At 36.4% G+C, this 19,677-nt stretch overlaps 1 protein-coding gene across 2 annotated transcripts in view; it reads right to left on the bottom strand.

Annotated features, from left to right (window-relative positions):
- Window positions 1-13,632: 13,632 nt before the first annotated feature.
- The window catches only part of GFRAL (GDNF family receptor alpha like), a 51,706-nt gene continuing 45,661 nt past the window's right edge, over window positions 13,633-19,677 (bottom strand). For both annotated transcript variants that reach the window (XM_087438733.1, XM_087438734.1), the window contains exons 6-8: window positions 17,216-17,311; window positions 17,056-17,128; window positions 13,633-14,730 (exon numbers count right to left, since the gene is read on the bottom strand). In XM_087438733.1, the coding sequence (XP_087294859.1) occupies window positions 14,631-14,730; window positions 17,056-17,128; window positions 17,216-17,311 (269 nt within the window). In that variant the 3' untranslated portion in view covers window positions 13,633-14,630. The remainder of the gene's footprint in view (window positions 14,731-17,055; window positions 17,129-17,215; window positions 17,312-19,677) is intronic.

Below are 19,677 nucleotides of genomic sequence, written 5' to 3'. Positions count from 1 at the left end.
GCATTTAGAATGAGAACAATATCTCTTTTTAAAATTTTTTAGATTTAAAGATTCTTGTAATTGAGGGAAGGTATTGAATGGTCAACTCATTTCCCATTATTGGCCATAAAGTTGATCTTCTACTGGAGGTGAGGGGCTGTAGTAACCATAGAAAGAGAAAATTAATGTCTCTTTGGATCTGGATACTCAGATGTGAATCAGAGGGTGAAACTATACAATATGTTCCAGAAAACAAATAGAGTATAGTAATAAATTGGAGACGTGTAATGAAGACTACACAGTGGGTAATTAACGTGACTTTTTGTTGTTTCTGCTTTGCATTGGATGATAAACTGAATATGGAAGATTTTAAATGACTATGCTTGGAGAAGAGTAAGAAAAAAATCATCCTATAATTATTTTTTACTTGATTCTACACAATGTTTAGTAGGCTTAGCATTTTTAAGGGTTCAGTCTAGGAGATAGTTTGTGAATGGCTGGATCATTTTCGAAAGAAAGTGAATTCACGTATTTGAGAGGAACTTCTATAAGCCCTGGTCTACACAGCCTCAAGTTAAAGTTCTGTATCTTGTTTTCTAGAAGCATCATTTAGGGAAATAAATTATATCATTAAATTTCCTTGTGACCCTCAAAGCACCTAAAATAGAGCCCACAAACTGCTGATGTGCAATTATTTATTTATTTGATATTATTTTTGTCAGTATGTAGGCCTTTTTCAGGAATATTGGCATTGTTCTGGACAAAACCTGTGTTAGAGGTTTTCAAATCTGCAGTGCTTTGTAGAATCATGTCAATGTGAACCAACAGCAAGTACTTAAGATGGAATTAATAAGAGTTTTATTGATTCAAGGTGCTTTGCACCAGCTGTCAGACACAGACCAGACTCCTTAGCTATTCTTCACCCTGAATTCATAACGAATAGCATCCCCATAGGACAATTTTAATTGGAAGCGTATTTCGCCCCATGATGCAAACTCAGGGTCATAACAGGTAACTTGAAAGATTGTTCTACCATATGTGAGCCCCAGAAAATATATTCCCCAAATATCATGATACACAAGGGGCGAAGATTACATAAGTCTTAAGATAAACTTCCCATCAAGTCAGTTTACCATAACCAAATGGTTGGGTTTCAAATGAAAGCAAGATGCAATTTAGATTCTGGTATACATTAGGAAAATGAAATTTATGTTATCCACCTGTTTGAGGGCCTGTTACTTTTATGTTAAGCTTCACAGTGTGCTTCAAGATATTCAGGGATGACATAATATATGGTCATATATTCTGGATACCAGAAAATGTAAGGCTTTTTATTACAGTAAAGTTAAATGTATAGTACTATTTTCATAAACTTGAAAAGAAGTCTATTAGCAACAATTTCAGTTCTCTTAAGAAATGGAAGAAATTTTAATTAACAAGATGTCTTTCTACATTAATATTTACTTATAAGTATATTTGAAATAGATTATACATCAACATTCAAAAATTAAGTATTAAATATAATTTTTAAATTTTATGAGGAAATTTAAAATTTTTAAGCCTACAAAAATGATAAGCTTCAAGATATAAGTTTTTAATTCTGAAAACAATATTTCCAAATATCTGCTTTATAATTGTCCAGGCATGAATAGTTATCATCATGACTGAAAAATATCTACCTTCTATTATAGAGTATAAATTAATCATAATATGTCTTAGTCTGTTCAGGCTGCTGTAATGAAGTACCATAGACTGGGTGGCTTATAAACAACAGAAACTTATTTCTTACAGTTCTGGAGGCTGAAAGTGCGAGATCAAAGTGCCAGCATGATTGGGTTCTGGTGAGGATCCCCTTCAAGGTTGCAGACTGCTGATTTCTTATGGTATCCTCACATGGGAAAAAGAAAGCTAGAGAGCTCTCTGGTGTCTCTCTTATAAGGTCATTAATCCCATTCATGAGGGCTCCACCCTCATGACCCAAATTACCTCCCAAAGGCCTGCTTCCTAATGCCACCACGTTGGGGGGGTTAGGATTTCAACATATGAATTTTGGGAGGGATGCAAACACTCAGTCCATAACATAATATTAAAGTGGAGGTGAATAACTTTCCATGTTGTTTTTCTGTCAAATTCAGGATACCAAGTAAAGAGAGTGCAAATGGTATGTGCTGCCAAAATGCTTTAATGCTGCCGTGCTTGATATTGAGTTGCAAAGATATTTGCATAATTATTTATTTAAGCTCCATGAAGGCAGGGCCTTTGTCACATCCAGGTCCACCAGAAGAACTGGTACATAAAAGTATCTCAAAATTTGTTGAATTAATGATGTTGCCCTCATATACTCTCAGTGGAGCCCTAAGAAATCACATTGGAAAAGTAGGGGCAATTTTGTATGTAAAGAGAAGTGGCATGCAGAAAGCTATACAGCTGCTTACCCAACAACCCAAGAATCATGGTAGGTGGAAAAGCACTGTGGTCAGTAATTGGTTAATTAAGAGGCTCATGACTTCATCTAATCACCACAGTTCTATTTTCATATGTAAAAGTTTGGCATCTTAAAAAATACAAAGGCAAGTAATAAGTTTGACCTTAATTCCCCCTTTGGTTCTTCTCATACATATAACTTAACTTGATGTACATAATTTTTATATTTCAGAAATCTGGTCTGACCGCTTTCAGCTATTCCAATTGACCCCTCTTTTTATTGGTTTTCTGAAGACCTACTGCTAAGTGTCCCCAGGCTACAGGTTAATTAATTACTAGGGACAGAAGATGGTTAGCTCATTTGTAGCTACTTCGGCCCATTGGCAGTTGGTTCCTCAAATAAGGTTAGAGGAAAACTCGCTGCCATCAATTCAGATTTTCTTAACACTGGAGTGGTAATGTGCATCCTTCAGGTTCTTCTCAGCTTCTTATATTCAAATGTTTATCCCCCCTTCCTTGTCCTAGGGGGGTCATGGAAACATAGGCAGCACAATAAACAGGAGCAGGGACTGGATTTGGAGGCAGAAAAATCCAGTTCCACTCGCAACTCAGCCCCTTATCAGCTGTAAATTGATAACTGACAAATTTATTAATCTTTCTAAACTCATTGTTTACCTGTAAGAAGAAAAACCTCGTACATACCAAACAGAACTCTGATGAGTATTAAATATACGTCTTAGAAGAATGCTGGGTTCCGGCTGGCCCGGTGGCGCAAGCGGTTAAGTGCGCACGCTCCGCTGCAGAGGCCTGGGGCTCGCCAGTTCGGGTCCCGGGCCCACACTGAGGCACTGCTTGGCAAGCCATGCTGTGGCGGCATCCCATATAAGGTGGAGGAAGATGGGCACGGATGTTAGCCCAGGGCCAGTCTTCCTCAGCAAAAAAAGAGGAGGATTGGCAGATGTTAGCACAGGGCTGATCTCCTCACAAAAAAAAAAAAAAAAAAGAAGAATGCCAGGTTTGGAGTAATTACTTAAATAAATGCTCTGTATTTTGATAGACTGTATTGTTATCCCCCCCAAATCACCTGCCTCTCTGGAGGAAGAATCTACTTCCCTGCCTCACTGACTCAAGCAGCGTAAGACTTGCTCTGGCCAATGAAATGTGAGCAGAAATGACATGTATTACTCCTAGATGGAAGTTTCAAGACCTCACATGTACTTTGTCATAATTTCTGATTTCCCTCTGGTAATGTTCCAGAGAGAAGCTGTTTCGTCAGCCTGGACCTCCCAGTGAAGGTAACAGAGCTTACCTGTAATGGACTTGCAGTGTGAGCAAGAAATAAACCTTTGTTATTATAATCCACTGACATTGTGTGATTGCTTGTTACTGTAGAGTAGCCCAACCTATCCTGTTTGATATACCTATTACTAGTAGTATTATTATAAATAAGATAGATAATGAGGCAAATACAAATAGGTGTTGGAAAACAAAAATATCATAAAAGTCTGTACAATTACGGATACTTTCTAAAGGTTAGATGCAGATGAAACTCTGAACTTTCTAGCAGCCACTTCTTAAAGGGGAACATATTTAGGTACTAGATTCAGTGTCCATTATCTAAAAATAAATCAGTTACTAAGGGCTGTGATCCATGGACCTTAACAAAAGGGATTACATTTGGCCAGCAAATGAAATGCAATGTGGGGAAAATGCTTGAGTTTGGGTCTTCTTCTCTGATTGACATGTGTCAATGATAATTGCAATGACTTGCAAAACAACAATGAAGCAACTACAACCTCAAAAGGCCCAATCGGAATAGGACTACAAAAGCACTGCCTTACAGGTGGGTTAATATTTGGGATCCTCCTTGCTTTGGTAAGAACTCTTTTATCTTCTACCTGCAATAGAGGTAAGATACCATAGGAAGTGGGAAGAGGGGGAAGCAGGGCCAATGTTGATACCCTGTGGCACCTTTTTCTTTTTTTCCTTTCTCTCAATTTCTCTCATATCTCAATTTATTTTCTTCTCGTTTTCCCTTTCCTTATTTCCTTTTTCTCTTTACTAGCTCTAGCTTTTAGTTGAACCACTGTATGTGTGTAATAGGAAAATAATGAAAAATCCTAAACCATTCAATTTCTTTTTCCTTGAGTCGTGATACTCTCCAGTTCCAAAACCAGTGAAGCAGCAGTATTCATTACTCCTGAGAAAGATTGGGTCCAGTCTTAGAACAAAGAAGCCATTGTTCAGTTTAAGCTTAAAATCTAGCCTTTTCAAGCACATAAAGAAACAACAGCATTGAAAGCCAGGCTTTGCATAGAGAAAGCAGTGTTTTCTAAATTCAAAAAACCTCCTTTTACATATCATGATCCAGCTCGGGAAGATTTGAGTCATAAAGCTGTCTAAAAGTTACAGTGTGAAAAATATGGAGGATACGCTGCAGAGAAAGTCTACACTAGATAGGAGCTTTCAACCTTGGAAAGATGGAAGGAAGAGAAAGGCAGAGGCAAGAGGTTCAACTTTAGCATCCTGTCCCAACTCCTTCCCAACCACTATTGCCCCCTCTCCCAATCACTATCCCACCCCATCCATGGTAGATCTCACGGTGGGTTTGGGACCAGGGCAGAAATGAAGAACAATACTCATACCCATATATGTTTGGGGAAAATCCCAGTAAAAGAGGGCCTTATTTCTTTCTTCTCAGAAAAGCTGTGCATTGATTACATTGCCAAATCAGCATGCCACTGCAACTCTAGCGAGAAAGAAGCCATGAGTGAAGGAGGGATTTGAAGGTAGCTTCAACAGATTACTACATCATATACGCTGCGCAGAGAAAGTAGCTGACTGTTTTGCTCCCCAGAGGAATGCAGGGAGGCTGAGACCTTTAGAGAGTCAAAAGAAGCCCAGCCTTAGAATAAGGAAAACCACCATATACTGAAGCCTCAAAACTGGAAGCCGTGACAAGGAACCATGAGGACCAGCCACTCCTCAGCACTCTGCTGCAGTATGAACAGAGACCAGACAAGATAGTCACTCCACAGCAGAGACCAGCCAAGATACAGAAGGCAGCCTGCACACCTGAGCATGCTCTCCACTCAGGAACATATCCTCTTGGGGAGGGAGAGGAGAAAAAGAGGTGAGATGGCCTCCGGTTGGGAACTCAAAATGTGAAGATAGCTGATTAGTTTTCCTAGAGGACTGAATTAATATGAATAAGCATTTGGGTTATCTTTCTTGGCTACTTTAAGTTATGCTTCTCACCATCAGGAGGAGGAGTAGAGGCTTCTGAGATCACACCATGAATAAATAGATAAATATTCATTATCTTGGCAATACATGCTATAATATGTTGTAAGGAAATAGTATAATGTTTGATCCTTTACAGTTTTTTAAGTTGCTTTGATTACTCAGAACTGTTTCCTATGTTCCTGTATTAGGCCAGTAACCAAGTAAAATTTTAGAGTTATCACTATAGTAAGTTTAGAGTCTTGATTACGTAAAGAATATCCCCAATCAACATACTCAGATCAGCAGAGGATGAGACTATGGCCTTATAAAGAGATGTCCTTACAAATAAGAGGAACTTTTCGTAAAAGTTGGCTTCAACCCCTAGAATGTTTGTTTTTAAATTTTTTATGCTTTGTATTCTTTTGCCACCCAGTCACTCAAGGTGGATGGAAAAATAAAGTTGAAATGCAAGTGGCAAAACGAACTTCCTCAAGTGCTGCATGTCCAGACGTGCATTACATCCAACACCCCAGATTCATGATGCTCCTATAACATTCATGTTTAGTTCCTATGTTTGGTAGACTCATAACCAAAATCTGGTTATCTTTACCAATTTTCAGAATATTTATATACAAATATATAAATTATTTTCAAATAGTTCTTTCTTTCTCTTCTTTCCTACTGAATGGTTCAAAGACTCAAACACGTAGAATCTATTTTTGGATGTGATTGAAAAGCAAGATTAATTCTTTTTTTCCTTCAGCTTTATTGAGATATAACTGACATATAACATTGTGTAAGTTTAAGGTTACAATGTGATTATTTGATACATTTATACATTGAGAAATGATTGCCACAGTAGGATTAGTTAACGCCTTTATCACCTCATATAGCTACCATTTTTTTGTGGTGAGAACATTTAAGATTTACTCTCATTAACTTTCAAGTATAAAATACAGCATTCTTAACTATAGTCACCATGCTGCACCTTAGATCCCCAAATTTATTCATCTCATAACTAACTGGAAGTTTGTACCCTTTGACCATTATCTCCCCATTTCCCTCAGCCCCCAGCCCCTAGCAACCACCATTCTGCTCTCTGTTTCTATGAGTTCAGCTTTTTTAGATTCCGCATAAAAATGCTATCACACATATTTGTCTTTCTCTGTCACCTAGCATAATGCCCTCAAGTTCCACCTATGTTGTCGCAAATGACAAGATGTCTTTCTTTCTCATGGCTGATATTCTATTGTGTGTGTGTATATATATACGTATCATATCATATAAGAAGATTATATATAAAAAGATACGATGTGTGTATATATATATATCTTTATCCATTCACCCATAGACAAACACTTAGGCTGTTTCCATATATCTTGCCCATTGTGAATAATGCTGCAAAGAACATAGAAATGCAAATATATCTTTAAGATTCTGATTTCATTTCTTTTGGATATATACCCAGAGATGAGATTGCTGGATCGTATGGTAGTTCTATTTTTAGTTTTTTGAGGAAACTCCGTACTGTTTTGCATAGTGGCTGCATCAATTTACATTCCCACCAACAGTGCACAAGGGTTCCCTTTTCTCCACATCCTCACCAACGCTTGTTATTTCTTGTCTTTTTGATAATAGCCATTCTTACCAGTGTGAGGTGATATCTCATTGTGGTTTTGATTTGCATTTTCCTGATGATTAGTGATGTTGAGCATCTTTTCACGTACCTGTTGCCCATTTGTGTGTCTTCTTTGGAAAAATTAAGTTCCTCTGCCCATTTTTTTTCATAAGATTATTATTTTTTTTTTTGCTAGTGAGTTATATTATTTCCTTGCATATTTTGGATATTAACCCCTTATCAGACATATGATTTGCAAATATTTTCTCCCATTCCTTAGGTTACCTTTTCATTTTGTTGATTGTTTCTTTTGCTATGCAAAAACTTTTTAGTTTGATGTAGTCCCACTTGTTTAATTTTGTTTTTGTTGCCTTTGTTTTTGGTGTCAAGTCCAAAAAGTTATCGTCAAGACTGATGTCGAGTAGCTTACCGTCTATGACATTTCCCCTTGCATGACATCAATTACAAGATCTTCATGCTCTTTGTGCACAGTGATTTCCAGGACAAATCCAAGAGAGCCTCACATACCATCAGAAGTCCCAGCTTTCCAGATCATCCATTGTTTTGTGCTTGCTTGTTCCTTCACTCTACTTGTTTCCTAGTGGAGTCCCATCTTCCATTCCTCCCTGCCCTTCGAGATCCTTCCACTGGGCTTTAGGAATTCACTCTTGGTCATCAGCAATCTTGTCTGTATCTTTAGCCTCTTCATGTTACTGTCTCCTTGCTCTTATTCAATTATTCTGTATCATAGGCTAGATATTAGAATCATTATAGAAGATTTTAAAAATACCAATTCCCTGGACAATGTCACATCAATTAAATCCAGAGAGAAGGAGCATGGACATCAGTAAATGTAAAAGCTTCCCAGGTGATTAGGATGGGTATACAGGGTTCTAGATCAGTGGTTCTCAAAGTGCAGCCCCTAGGACAGCAGTGTCAGCATCATCTGGGAATCTTGTGGGAATGCAAATTCTCACCTCACCCCAGATCATCTAAATAGAAACTCGGGAGATAGACTCCAAAAATCTTCGTTTAACAACCCCTCCAAGTAATTATGAGGAGGTCTGTGTTTAAGAACCATAGCATTGGGACAACTCCAACCTGTCTGGAGCCTGTAGACTCGATCCTCTCAATTTTAGGCTATTTCCTCCCACAACTCATGTACTTCAGGACCTGAAGTTTTACATTCCCCTTCATTCCCTTTTCTGCTTCCAAAATGTTTGTCCTTCTTCAAACTACCCAAAATCTTTGAATATCATCAAATTTAGTTACACATTCCTGATCCTTTTTGTCATCTTCTATTCTCCTAATAATTCCCTCTCACTCATGATGACTCCAGTGCCTGGCTCACTGTTTTTCTGCTTGGTTGTTTGTTTTTTCTCCATTGCTACTCTTGTCTCCATTACTACTCTTGTCATCATCTTTGGTGACTTTAACACCATCCCTGTAGGTTAACTACCTGACACCTGACCTCTTAGTTCTTGTTTGCCTCATTTATAATGTCTTTTCCTCTCAATGTCTGCTTCAACTCGGGCTACCATTCCCACAGTCCTACTGACTATAACTTGTGAAATTCATTTCACTTTCCACCTCTCATCTTTCCAGCTTTTATACCAGCATTCTCACTCCAATAACTCTTGATCTCCACTGAGACCACCATACTTTGATCCAACTATCTTTCATTGCCTATGACCTGTTTGCTGGCTTCCTATCATTGCCAGAATGGCTCGACTAACTTGTAATTAAATTCTTCTGCCTCTTCTTCTTCCCTCCATTAAACTCACCTAGAAAAACTCCAACTGCAGTAAAATCCAGCTCTTTGCACCTGATTAGTTGATGGGAAAAAATCGACCAACTCTACTGACATGTATATTTTGATTTTTGACCACAAGTCTCAAATATGTCAGGTAATTTGAATAATAATTGTGTAGTAGAAAGTCCACATATACTCTTACTATGTTTAGGCAGAGTTATAATGGATTTATACATATTAACTAATTTATTCCTTTCAAAATCCTATAGAGTAAGTACAGTTAACCTCCTTGTTTCATGATTGAGGGGACTGAGGCTCAGAGAATTTAGGTAACTCAACCTAAATCATAGAACAAGTAAGTGAGCCAATAAGGATTTGAACCAAGAGAGGCTTAGACATGTTGCCTCTACAATACTTCCCTGGTAAATTTACTTATCCATTCTCCAAAATAACCATTTCACACTCTCTCCCTTCTCACATTTCTTTAGACTGTTCTTCTCAGTTATCAGTTATTGACTTCAAACTTCACAGAAACGCTACATATACAACCCCATTGTAATGGTCCCCTTTGGAGCAAAACTTCTCACAAGGCTTGTCTATATTCATTGTCTTCATTTCCTCATTTCTCATTCTCTCTTTAATCCACAGTAATTGGGCTTCAGTCTCCACCATGTCAATAAGATGTGTTCAAGATCTCAATGACTTACATTCTGCCAAAGCCAAAATTAAGTCATTTGTCCCTATTATAGTCAATCTCTTAGCAATATCTAACACCATTGAACATACCCTCCATTTTGAAACATTCTTGGCTTCTCCCTAGTATCCTTCATTTCTTATTAGCTACCCCTTCATGGTAGCCTTGCTTTCTCATCTTCCTCTTCTCAGACCACTAAGTGTCAAAATGGCCCATGGTGTTTTTCTCAGTCTTTTTCTAACATTCCTTTGCTAAGTGATGTCTTCCATTCTCATGATTTTAAATAACATTCATACACCGATGATTCAAGCTAGACTTTACTCTGGGGCTCTACCTTCATATAACAACTGTCAATTAAAAATCTTTATTTGAATGTTTATGCCACCTCAAAGCAGAATTAGACGCAAAAAACCAGACATATATTTCCCTTTGCTCCCAATCACCAAATACATTCTACTCCAGGCAAAAAATCCAACGTGTATCTACATTGAGTTCTGGATTTTCCTCATGTCCTGTTCTTTTATATAAATAAGGCTTGTTGGCTTTACCTCCAGTATTTATATTCCAAATCAAGTGATGTTTCTCATCTCCACTGACACAATCATCATCTAATCTACATTCATTTTTCCCCCTGGATACAGAATCAGTCTCTTAATTGGTTTCCCTGCTTCCATTTTTGCCCACTTTCAATCTTTTTTCCAAATAGCAGCCAGATTCTTCTAAAACCTAATTTAAATTATATCATTCTTCTCTCTGAAACTGTCTGAAGAATTCCTATTGCAATCAGAATGGAATGCAACTCCTTACATTGAGTTTCCTCCTGCTTAGTCCTCTGACTTCATCTTTGACCACTCTTAACTTCCCTACTCACTCTTGTTCTAGCCCCTTCACTTTCCATGATTTGAACACATGAAGCTCAATCTCCTTTTAGGAATTTAGCACTTGTTCTTTTTCTTAAAAGAAAATTTTTCTTAAAATGGTTTCCACCACATGGCTTCTTCCATGTCAACTTTTAATTCTCAACTGAAATAATACCCCCTGAGAGGATTTTCTTGATCTTCTAATCAAGAAACATGTTGACTGATGAACTAAAAGAAGGCCTTTATAAGTAGAATTGCATTCCCCTTTGGTGTCTAATTGTCTTCACGCTGACACCTTATGAGATGAGTAATGTACTTATTTTATGTTATAAGGTGTTTCCCTTGAAGTGCATTTGTGAAAGAGAATGACATATGAAGTGACTAAAAGGGTTGATCTAAATGTTCCTATGAGCAATGTCTCTTTGTTAGCCATTTTCACAGTATTCTATTTTTTGCCTATGGCTAACTGATTTCCCCTTTCCTGAGCTTGTTTCTTTCCCATCTTTCATGAAACCAGAAAACTGTTTTGAAAAAAAAGATGGGAGGAGAGGAAGAAGATAGAAAAGGATTAATACCTGTGATGAAAGAAATTTACGATATTTGTAAGACAATCAGATGAATGCATAAAATGATATTTTATTTTCTTTATTACCTAGTTGTATGGTTGAAATAAGAACTAATTCAATGGGTAGAATACTCCATATGAGTTTTACAGTAAACAATCCTTGTGTATTTCAAGATGGCTGCCAGTAATGCCAAGGACTGACAGTTCTACTCACTCCTGATCACCACTCTCCCCATGACCCCCAGTTCCATTAAGGTTCAATACAAACATGGAAGTGCTAGATAAACCTTTATGTTCTAATTAACCATTTCACTCTGTCAAACCCCTCCAAACTTATCTCCAAGCTCTTCCTCTATTATTGAGGTATTAGGAAAACAAAATCGGTTAATTCTCCTATTACATATCTGAAAATTCAAATATTTTATTTCAATTGCTTATTATTTGCAGAGACTAATTTGGATTAAATAATCCAAAAAGAATAGGATGTCTCTGAAGCTTGCTCCTAACAGACATCTACTACTTCTGAATTTCCTCTTTATGGAGATTTTGTTTCCCATTGTTTCCTTTTATATATTGCGTCTCACCTTTAGCTTCTAAGCATTACCTTTCTGACCTTGATGGTTCACTTATTTGGCATCAGGGACCTCTGCTATTTTTTTTATTACTGTCTGGGAAACGTTTATTCCTTTAACTTTTCTAGAGCTCCTAAGGCAAAGGTGCCCAACCAGTAGATGAGTCCTCTAAAGAGCACCCCTGCATGGATTCCAGTTCCCAGAAAAGAGGAGAAATGCAGGCAGCAGTGATGCCTCCACCACTCGCTGCATGCTACAACTTGACTGTTGGCAGCAAAGCCTTCGGTCTTTTCCCCTGCAATGAATGGATGATCCCGTTTTTCTGGAAGAAATGTCACTGCAAGATGAAATGTTCTTGCTGACACAAAGAAACCAATATTGTTTTCTACTAAACAAATTTTGTTCATTAATAAATAGAAAAGAAATCCTGAATTGGTGGAGCTCAAGCATTTTGATAGGCTGAGAAACACTTTTTAGGTTTGGGCTATTTAGTTCCAAATAGCCAAATGAAAAATAGAACTTAAACCCAAACTGATCTGGTTTATTTGTTCAAGGCCATGATATCCATCACTTAATTGATAATGAAGACTTTTGTAGCAGAAACTGTTGGCTGCCTACCCAAGAGCCCTCTCCTGTTCCTCCTTGCTAATAGAAATCAGATTTTATTTGGGAGACTACCCTTCTCCCGGCTGATTCAGGGTCAATTCTTATTAGACTAAGTCAGTTATGGTAATTTGAATTTCTAGATTTCCATGTCTTCAAATCCAAATCCAAAGCCTGAACCGTGCCAGCCATTCAGTAGCAATGAGAATGGTGGAAAAGAAAAATTTGAGTCCTCAAAGATATCATTGAACTGCTAAGTTAATCAACCATTGAGATGTTCTGCCTTGAACTTGTTATAGGAAATAGTATGTATTCCTTATTGTTTAAGACATTTCATTACAAATAAAAGCATCCAACTGATACACATGTGATCTAAGTTGATATAGATAGTCCCTCAGAGAAGAATATTCAAAATAGGTACTTCCTAGTTCCTTCCAAATGAAGCAATCCATTCATTGAACATTTTTTTTCTGAATATACCCTATTTGTAAAGGAATGGATATCAGAGATGAGCCAACAGATTCAATCAGAGTGCTTGCAATTTGCTGAGAAAAACAATAATGAAGAATAAATTGTAGTGCAGTGCATTATCTAAGATAGAGGAAGCACTGAGTACCTGACCCGGGGCAGGGAAAGGCTGCTCACGGAGGCTTCCCAAAGGACGAAAGAGAAAAAGACGAGGGTGGAGATGGGGGCCGTGTCCTGAAGGGGCCCAAAAGCCACATTTGGAGTGTCTCAACCCCTTAGCTTCATGTTTAAGGATATTTAGTGTCTCAGTCCTGATTTTAGTTTTATTTAATGTCCCATATTTAATGTTCTATGTCTCATATTTTCTAAATGTGAATTCCCTGCTCTAGAGGCAGCTGACTAGAGTTTTCTAAATGCTCCATGCTGATTCCTGCTTCTGCAATTCTGCCTAGAATGGCCCACTCATTCCTGCTGGCCTGGGAGACAGGATTCTGTTTTTAAGGGAGGACTTCTACTTCACACTCTGTCCTCTCCTCTGCTCAACACAAACATATTTCTAAAAGCAAGTTGACTTCTTTCCTCGGTTTTCCAGAGAACAGTTTGTGTATTCCCAGGCATTAGCAAACCCAAATTAAAATGCAATGATTTGGGGACAGAAATGCCTACATTCTCGTCATATTAACTTAGAGAGTTAACTGCCACTGGAATATGTAGAACTCTTTGAGGGGAATTTGTGATTCACCACATTATTCTTCCCTGTTTTAAAAGATAAAGGATGGCTTTTTCAATTACTCTGAGTAAACATAGCCAAATGTTAACCTCAAATTTAATTCAGTGTAGACAATTTGATCTGAAGCATAGTGAACAGCAATAGACATGAGACCAAACAGGTAAAAAATGTTTGACCTTTAATTGTAAATATATCACTAATTATTAGTACGCTCAGGTTATTTAATATTTGCACCTCTGTGCCACTATAGATAAAATAAGCTCATATTTATTCTTAGCAATGGGTATTGCTAAGACAGTTGAAAAGCATATATGTATCAAAAACTTAACTAATAAACATCTTTTCCACAATTTTCTAATCACAATTATACTCTGATGTCAAATCAGGCCAAGAGTAACAATATAGAAACAATACAGAAAGGAACAATTATGAAGTTACTTTATTATTGCAGAAGTTCATAATAATTGGCATAGAAAAAATAAATTAACAAATAAAATATATCATTATTGAAGTGCACATTGATTTTTCAGCCAATGCGGTTGCCTTACATCTTTTGGAGTATGAAATAAAGACATCAAGTTAAAAAAGTAAAGTTCAACAGTATTTAAATCACAAAAATCCAAAGATACCACTTGCAATTTTTAAGACTAATCATCTAACCAAATATCTTTAGAAACTTAAAGTCAATGCTAATGATGTAGCTAATGATTTGAAAATGGATATACAAATAACAAATATACTGGATATTTTTAGTAGCAGTTTGCTTTTGGCAAGTTAATGGGAATTTATAAAATTGATCAGAAGAAAAAACTCTGCTAACTATAATTTGTCATATTATGATGCAACTAATTACTATTATATGGATTCAAATTTATCATGAAACAAATCTTGCAGACTGTAACTTAGGATAATACTTTTTGCCTTCAAGGGCAATTCTGTAATTCTGTACCAGTGTCATAAAAGATACTATATATATTTATACTTGAATATTTTCTTAAGAAAAAATAAATCTAACATCATGCCATATTATTATACCTTACATCATTACGCTTAACGACCCAACATCATTAAATCCACCTTAACATTTTGCTTATTGGTGACAGTTAAGATATTCCATGGACTGGCTATCAAGACTTGCTTTAAAGAAAGTTAATGGTCCGTGACTCTTGGTGAATCCTGAGTCCTCCAGGTATTTGCATTGGTGAAGGATCTCTTGTTTGACTTGATATTCTGAAGGTTCTATATAAAAATAAAAGTAAAAGTTAACAATGTGCTATTTTAAGGATTTTATAAATGTATGTGTGCTTATGTTTTTGGATGGATTCTGTGCCTGGAGGGGAAATATAATCAAGTTCCTAAATGTGAAGTCCCAATAGTAGAATGTTCTGTAGTCTTTCTAGGAAGTATCATGCATTTAACTGTGATTTCCAAGGAATCGTTTTCAAAGAGTCCTTTCTTTTCTCATTTTTTAATTATCAGTTTCTCGGCAAGTTTTTTGAATGGTTAGGGATGTTTTAATTTAGCATAACACAGAACAAATGCAAAAACCGTAATCTTCACTGCAGAGAGGTATTCACAAGGATTAGACCTGACCACGAGGTGAGTGGCAACCAGGCTTCCTTCACTAAGGAGGCATTCTATATTTCCAGATGCAGGTAACATAGGTCTTGTTGTTGATACTTTTGCTTTGTTTTGTTCTTTCTTTTCATCGTGGCTTTTACTTTTGTCATTTATTTAACCCTGGGTCTGGATCCTTCAAATTACATGTAAAGATCAACTTTAAATTACATGGGAAATAATTTGTAACTAAATGTAATATACTTAACAGTATGAATGATTTGCTTTAGAATACATATTAAAGTAAATTCAAAACTTTTGTCTATAACGATCTCATTGTCATCCGGTAAAGGGATATGCCTTTCTACGCAGGCAAGAAAGGAGGTCAACTTATAGCTGATACACAAGGAATTTGAATAGCCATCACCTCACTTATCTGTAGCACAACAGTAACCTGTAAAAACCAATGGGCCTATGTGGCAGATGTGAACTTTATACATTACGTGTATGGCAAGATATAAAGATTGAAATCCATTAAAATAAGATTTTTGCTAGGCTAGAAAATTGTTTGGGCTTCTCTGAAACAATATGTCTGTGATGGAATATCTAGGCAGGCCTAGTAACTGAACAGTGCTCTTAAATATTTTAAACCAAATAAAGGGAAGTTTAATAAATGCCAGACTATTTTTCCCCCTTAAAAGTGACTGTAACTATTTGGCCTTTAAACCGTATCTTGGAACCCAAGGAATATCTACTCATACAAATACAACTTTTGAGGCCTTGGAGAAAAGCTGTGTGTTTTGGTACTGGTGTTGGTGAGGACCAAATTAAATGGTTAGAGGGGTGGGATCCAACAAGTGGATATGTTTAGCTGGCATTGCGTTTAAAACTAAGGCAGTTTGAAAGTTCTTAGGCAGAGCCTGCACTCATCATGTGCCCAACCCTTTGGTGTCGTGTACACCTCCTCACTTGAGTCTCTCGTTTTATCTGCCTAGTTGTCAAGGCCTTTAACTCTGAGATTTCTGAAGAAGCAATATGTGTACATGCATTGTGTAATTTACCGAGTCCTCCTTTCTGAGTGTCATGAGCTAAGAGAAATGTCCATTGCCCCTGCTCCTCTCTGGGCCTAATCTTCCTAAGAAATATAATTTATGTGTGTGTGTAATATATACTATACACACACACATAAGTTTATTTGTTAACACTTATGATACTCAAATTATATACAAGGATACACATATGTTAATGAATAAGCAAATAAACATCATTGATCTTTAAATATGAGGTTATTATTTTAATTAAAGGTAAGCAAATACATACCATTTTGTCTCTATTTGTAAATGTCAATAAGTGGAAAAATTTTAAACTCTGAACATTTAGAAATCTAGAGATTAATATATCTCTAATCTTAAATCTCACATGTAGCTGGACCATTACCGCATTCCAGCAAGGAAGGCAGCCAAGGAAAAAGAAGATTTGGAAAGAGTGAATTAATGTCAGGCAATAGGAATAAATCTTTCTAAGGGTACACTGTGAGGCCTCATTAAATGTGTCTTTTAATAATTGTATATTAAAACATGAATAAAATTCATTAGCATATAAGAAATAAGAGTGAAGAGTAAATAAATCTTCAGGTAAATAGCAACTGTATGAAGTATACAACAGGTCCATTGTGAGAGCTGATTAATCCTGCAAGTGATTTCGATAAGGAATGCAGCCAAGCTCAATCTGGATTTTGGAGGAAAAGATTGATCACAGCTTAATTGGGGGGAACAATGCATATGTGCTGTAAAATGCAATGTAAAAAAAATTCCCTGCAATCACATTTCCCTTACATGTGAAGACTGAGAGGAACGTTTCCCGGGCCTATCCCACATTCAAATTTGATTTACTATGTCTTAACAGAGAAGCTTTCTTTCTCCAGCCCTTTGTAAACTCTGCCATGTGAAATGTGCTTTCACAGGGCTGATTCCCTTCTATCCTTCCTTCTGATCTGTATCCAGTTACCTCAGCTTGAACATAGCCAAGAGAAGGATTCCACAGGAGACTGTCATGCACATGACAGCATAGATTACTTCTCCTAGAAACAAAAGATTGAAAAAAAATTACTGGATTTTTAGAAAGAATAAATAATAAAAACATCATAGAGTGTTGATTTGTAACTGACCATTGAAGGGGGAATGAAATCCACTTAGAGTGATTCCCTTTTCGTGTTTTCTTTTATGCAGTGCAATGCCTTTGACATTAGACAGGAGCGGATAATCTGAAAGAAAATAATGAAAATGAGATTAAAGTATTTAAAGGTCATGCATTAATTTTACCCATGGGTGGTAATTTGCTTTATATTATAAGACAGCAATTTATTTCTATGACAGTATTTTAATAAAATCTGATGGATTAGGATGAAAGTGAGGGCACTTTTCTTAAATATTAACAGCTTTTTTTTCACCTGTCAGATAATTTCCTTATACAAACTGGTTTTTTTGTTTTGTTTCTCAAACCACGAGTAGAAAAAAGATTACATTTTATAAGATAGTTCATTGTATCTTATATATAGACTAGGAAAAAAAAGACAGTAACTTTAGGCTACCCATTGGGTTATTAAAAAAGATCGCTCCTTTACAAGAGTTACTGTTTTAATGTGCCTTTAATGACATCTCATTCTCCTAAGACCCACTGTATTTATGAATTCTTATGAAGGAGAACTCCTAAACCAATCACTCTGTTCACCCTTACACTCAGACTCTTCAGTATCTGTCTTTGCTTATTTCCCCTATTTTCTCACCCTTTTCTAACCCCTTCCGTTTCTGTTGTTGTTACCTATTTTTGTCTCACTTAAGGGCTCCTCTTGGCCACTCTGTGGCCCTGGTCTTCTTGGCCATGTTTTGCTAAACACATTTCCACCTCACCTTACAACTCACAAGACAAAAAGATGCAAGCCTTAAAATTAATTAATAGATCTATTTTAGGTGACTTTTATTGATAACTTTGACTTGATATCACTTCTAGTTTTGACTCAATTCAACACAAATATGAATGTCAAACATACCAATAACCCAATAACCAATTTCTTTGATGATGATTCAGGTGGGTTGTGAGGCTTAAAACAAAAGAAAGAAAGAAAGAAAGCCTCCCCTTGAGAGAGGCTTTACTGCCCTCTGTTACAGATGCTTCATGCATTTTGAGACATGGAAGTCTAAGTCTGAGTAGACAGTTTGCAGAAATGAGTGTATCAAATAGCGGATATTACATCCGATGACATCTAGTGACAGTAGGCCCTGAGTAGGAAGGGAGATGAGAAGATATATTACTGACAGTTCCATTCTCCACCCCAGGCTGCTGCTGTTCAGAAGCCAGCTCCTTGTAAGCCAGGGTTTGAGGTTCATGTTAGAAATAATCAGTAGAAAGCACAGGAAACAGACTGTTTCAGATCAGTAACAAAACTCTCAGGGTGGGCCCAGGAGAAGCAACCCAATATAAGAGCTGGAAAAGTAACTGAGGATTTTGTCATTAGAAAACCCTTTCTCAAGGAGTTTGAACTCTAACACAGTTAAAACTTATTTAGTCCAAGACTTTTAAATCTCAAATTCACATACTGGGTGATCATATTTATAGAAGTCTGACCGTAGGAAGGGAAGAAATAAACCTTTTCTGAATGTAAAAGTAATAGAGGTAGAACTTGTGAAATATTTTCACTTTTGTGGTTACAAAATAAATTTTGTTATTTACTATAAAATTGGAATGGAAAATTGAGCTATTTCGAATAATATTTTTATAATAGTGGTCCTTGTTTTTGAAAGAATTTCAATCAAATTGAGCATACAGATTTTTTAGTGAAATAAATGATCATAATAAAATTTCATATTTAAATCAATTCAGAATATTAAAGATAAATTATTTTGTTTCTTTTTAATTCTATGGCATTTGTGAAGTGTTTGGCAGATTCATGGCCTAAATGTAAATGCATATAATATACTTTGGCTGATTATTCGAATGATGCTATAGTTTTCCTTTATGAAATTCTATCCCTAAGTACATTTGGTCTAGCTAGGTATCACAATTCATCTGTGTATAAGAAAAAATGTATCATTTTGATAAATTAGGCTATCTTCTAGATATACAGCTGCCTACAGTAATTGTTAAACATTCACCTAGCGAAGTTTAGAAAGAATCATCTCATTCACTAAATTCCACTCACATGGAACTCATTAACAAAGTTATAATAGATCAATGACAGAAATGCTAGCTAATGATCCCAGTGAAAATTTTAATATGTCTAGCAATCACTCCACAATCTTAAATATTGCACCCTAGGAGGATACCAAATATCAGTTAGAGAGATTAATGTTACAGAGGGTTTCTTGGCTACTGAAGCCCACTGGAGATTCTTCCCTGCCTTTTATAAACAGTGAGGTTTACAGTGTTTTATAACCATGAAATTAAAGTCGGCAGAGTTAATAACCAACCTCAGTCCCACACCATCTGCTATATTTATAGATAAACACTGTCAGTGACTTGTTTATCTTAACTCGTACCCTAGAGGAATTAAACACTATTATGAACTGTATTGTAAAATCCCTGTACATTTGACGGGAAATCAAGATTAATTTCAGTCTTACATTAAGAACA

The sequence above is a fragment of the Ceratotherium simum genome, chromosome 13 (genome assembly GCF_057802395.1).
Source record: "Ceratotherium simum simum isolate JZ-2026a chromosome 13, ASM5780239v1, whole genome shotgun sequence".
Classification (NCBI taxonomy): Eukaryota; Metazoa; Chordata; class Mammalia; order Perissodactyla; family Rhinocerotidae; genus Ceratotherium; species Ceratotherium simum.
This window is presented reverse-complemented; position numbering and strand designations above follow the sequence as displayed.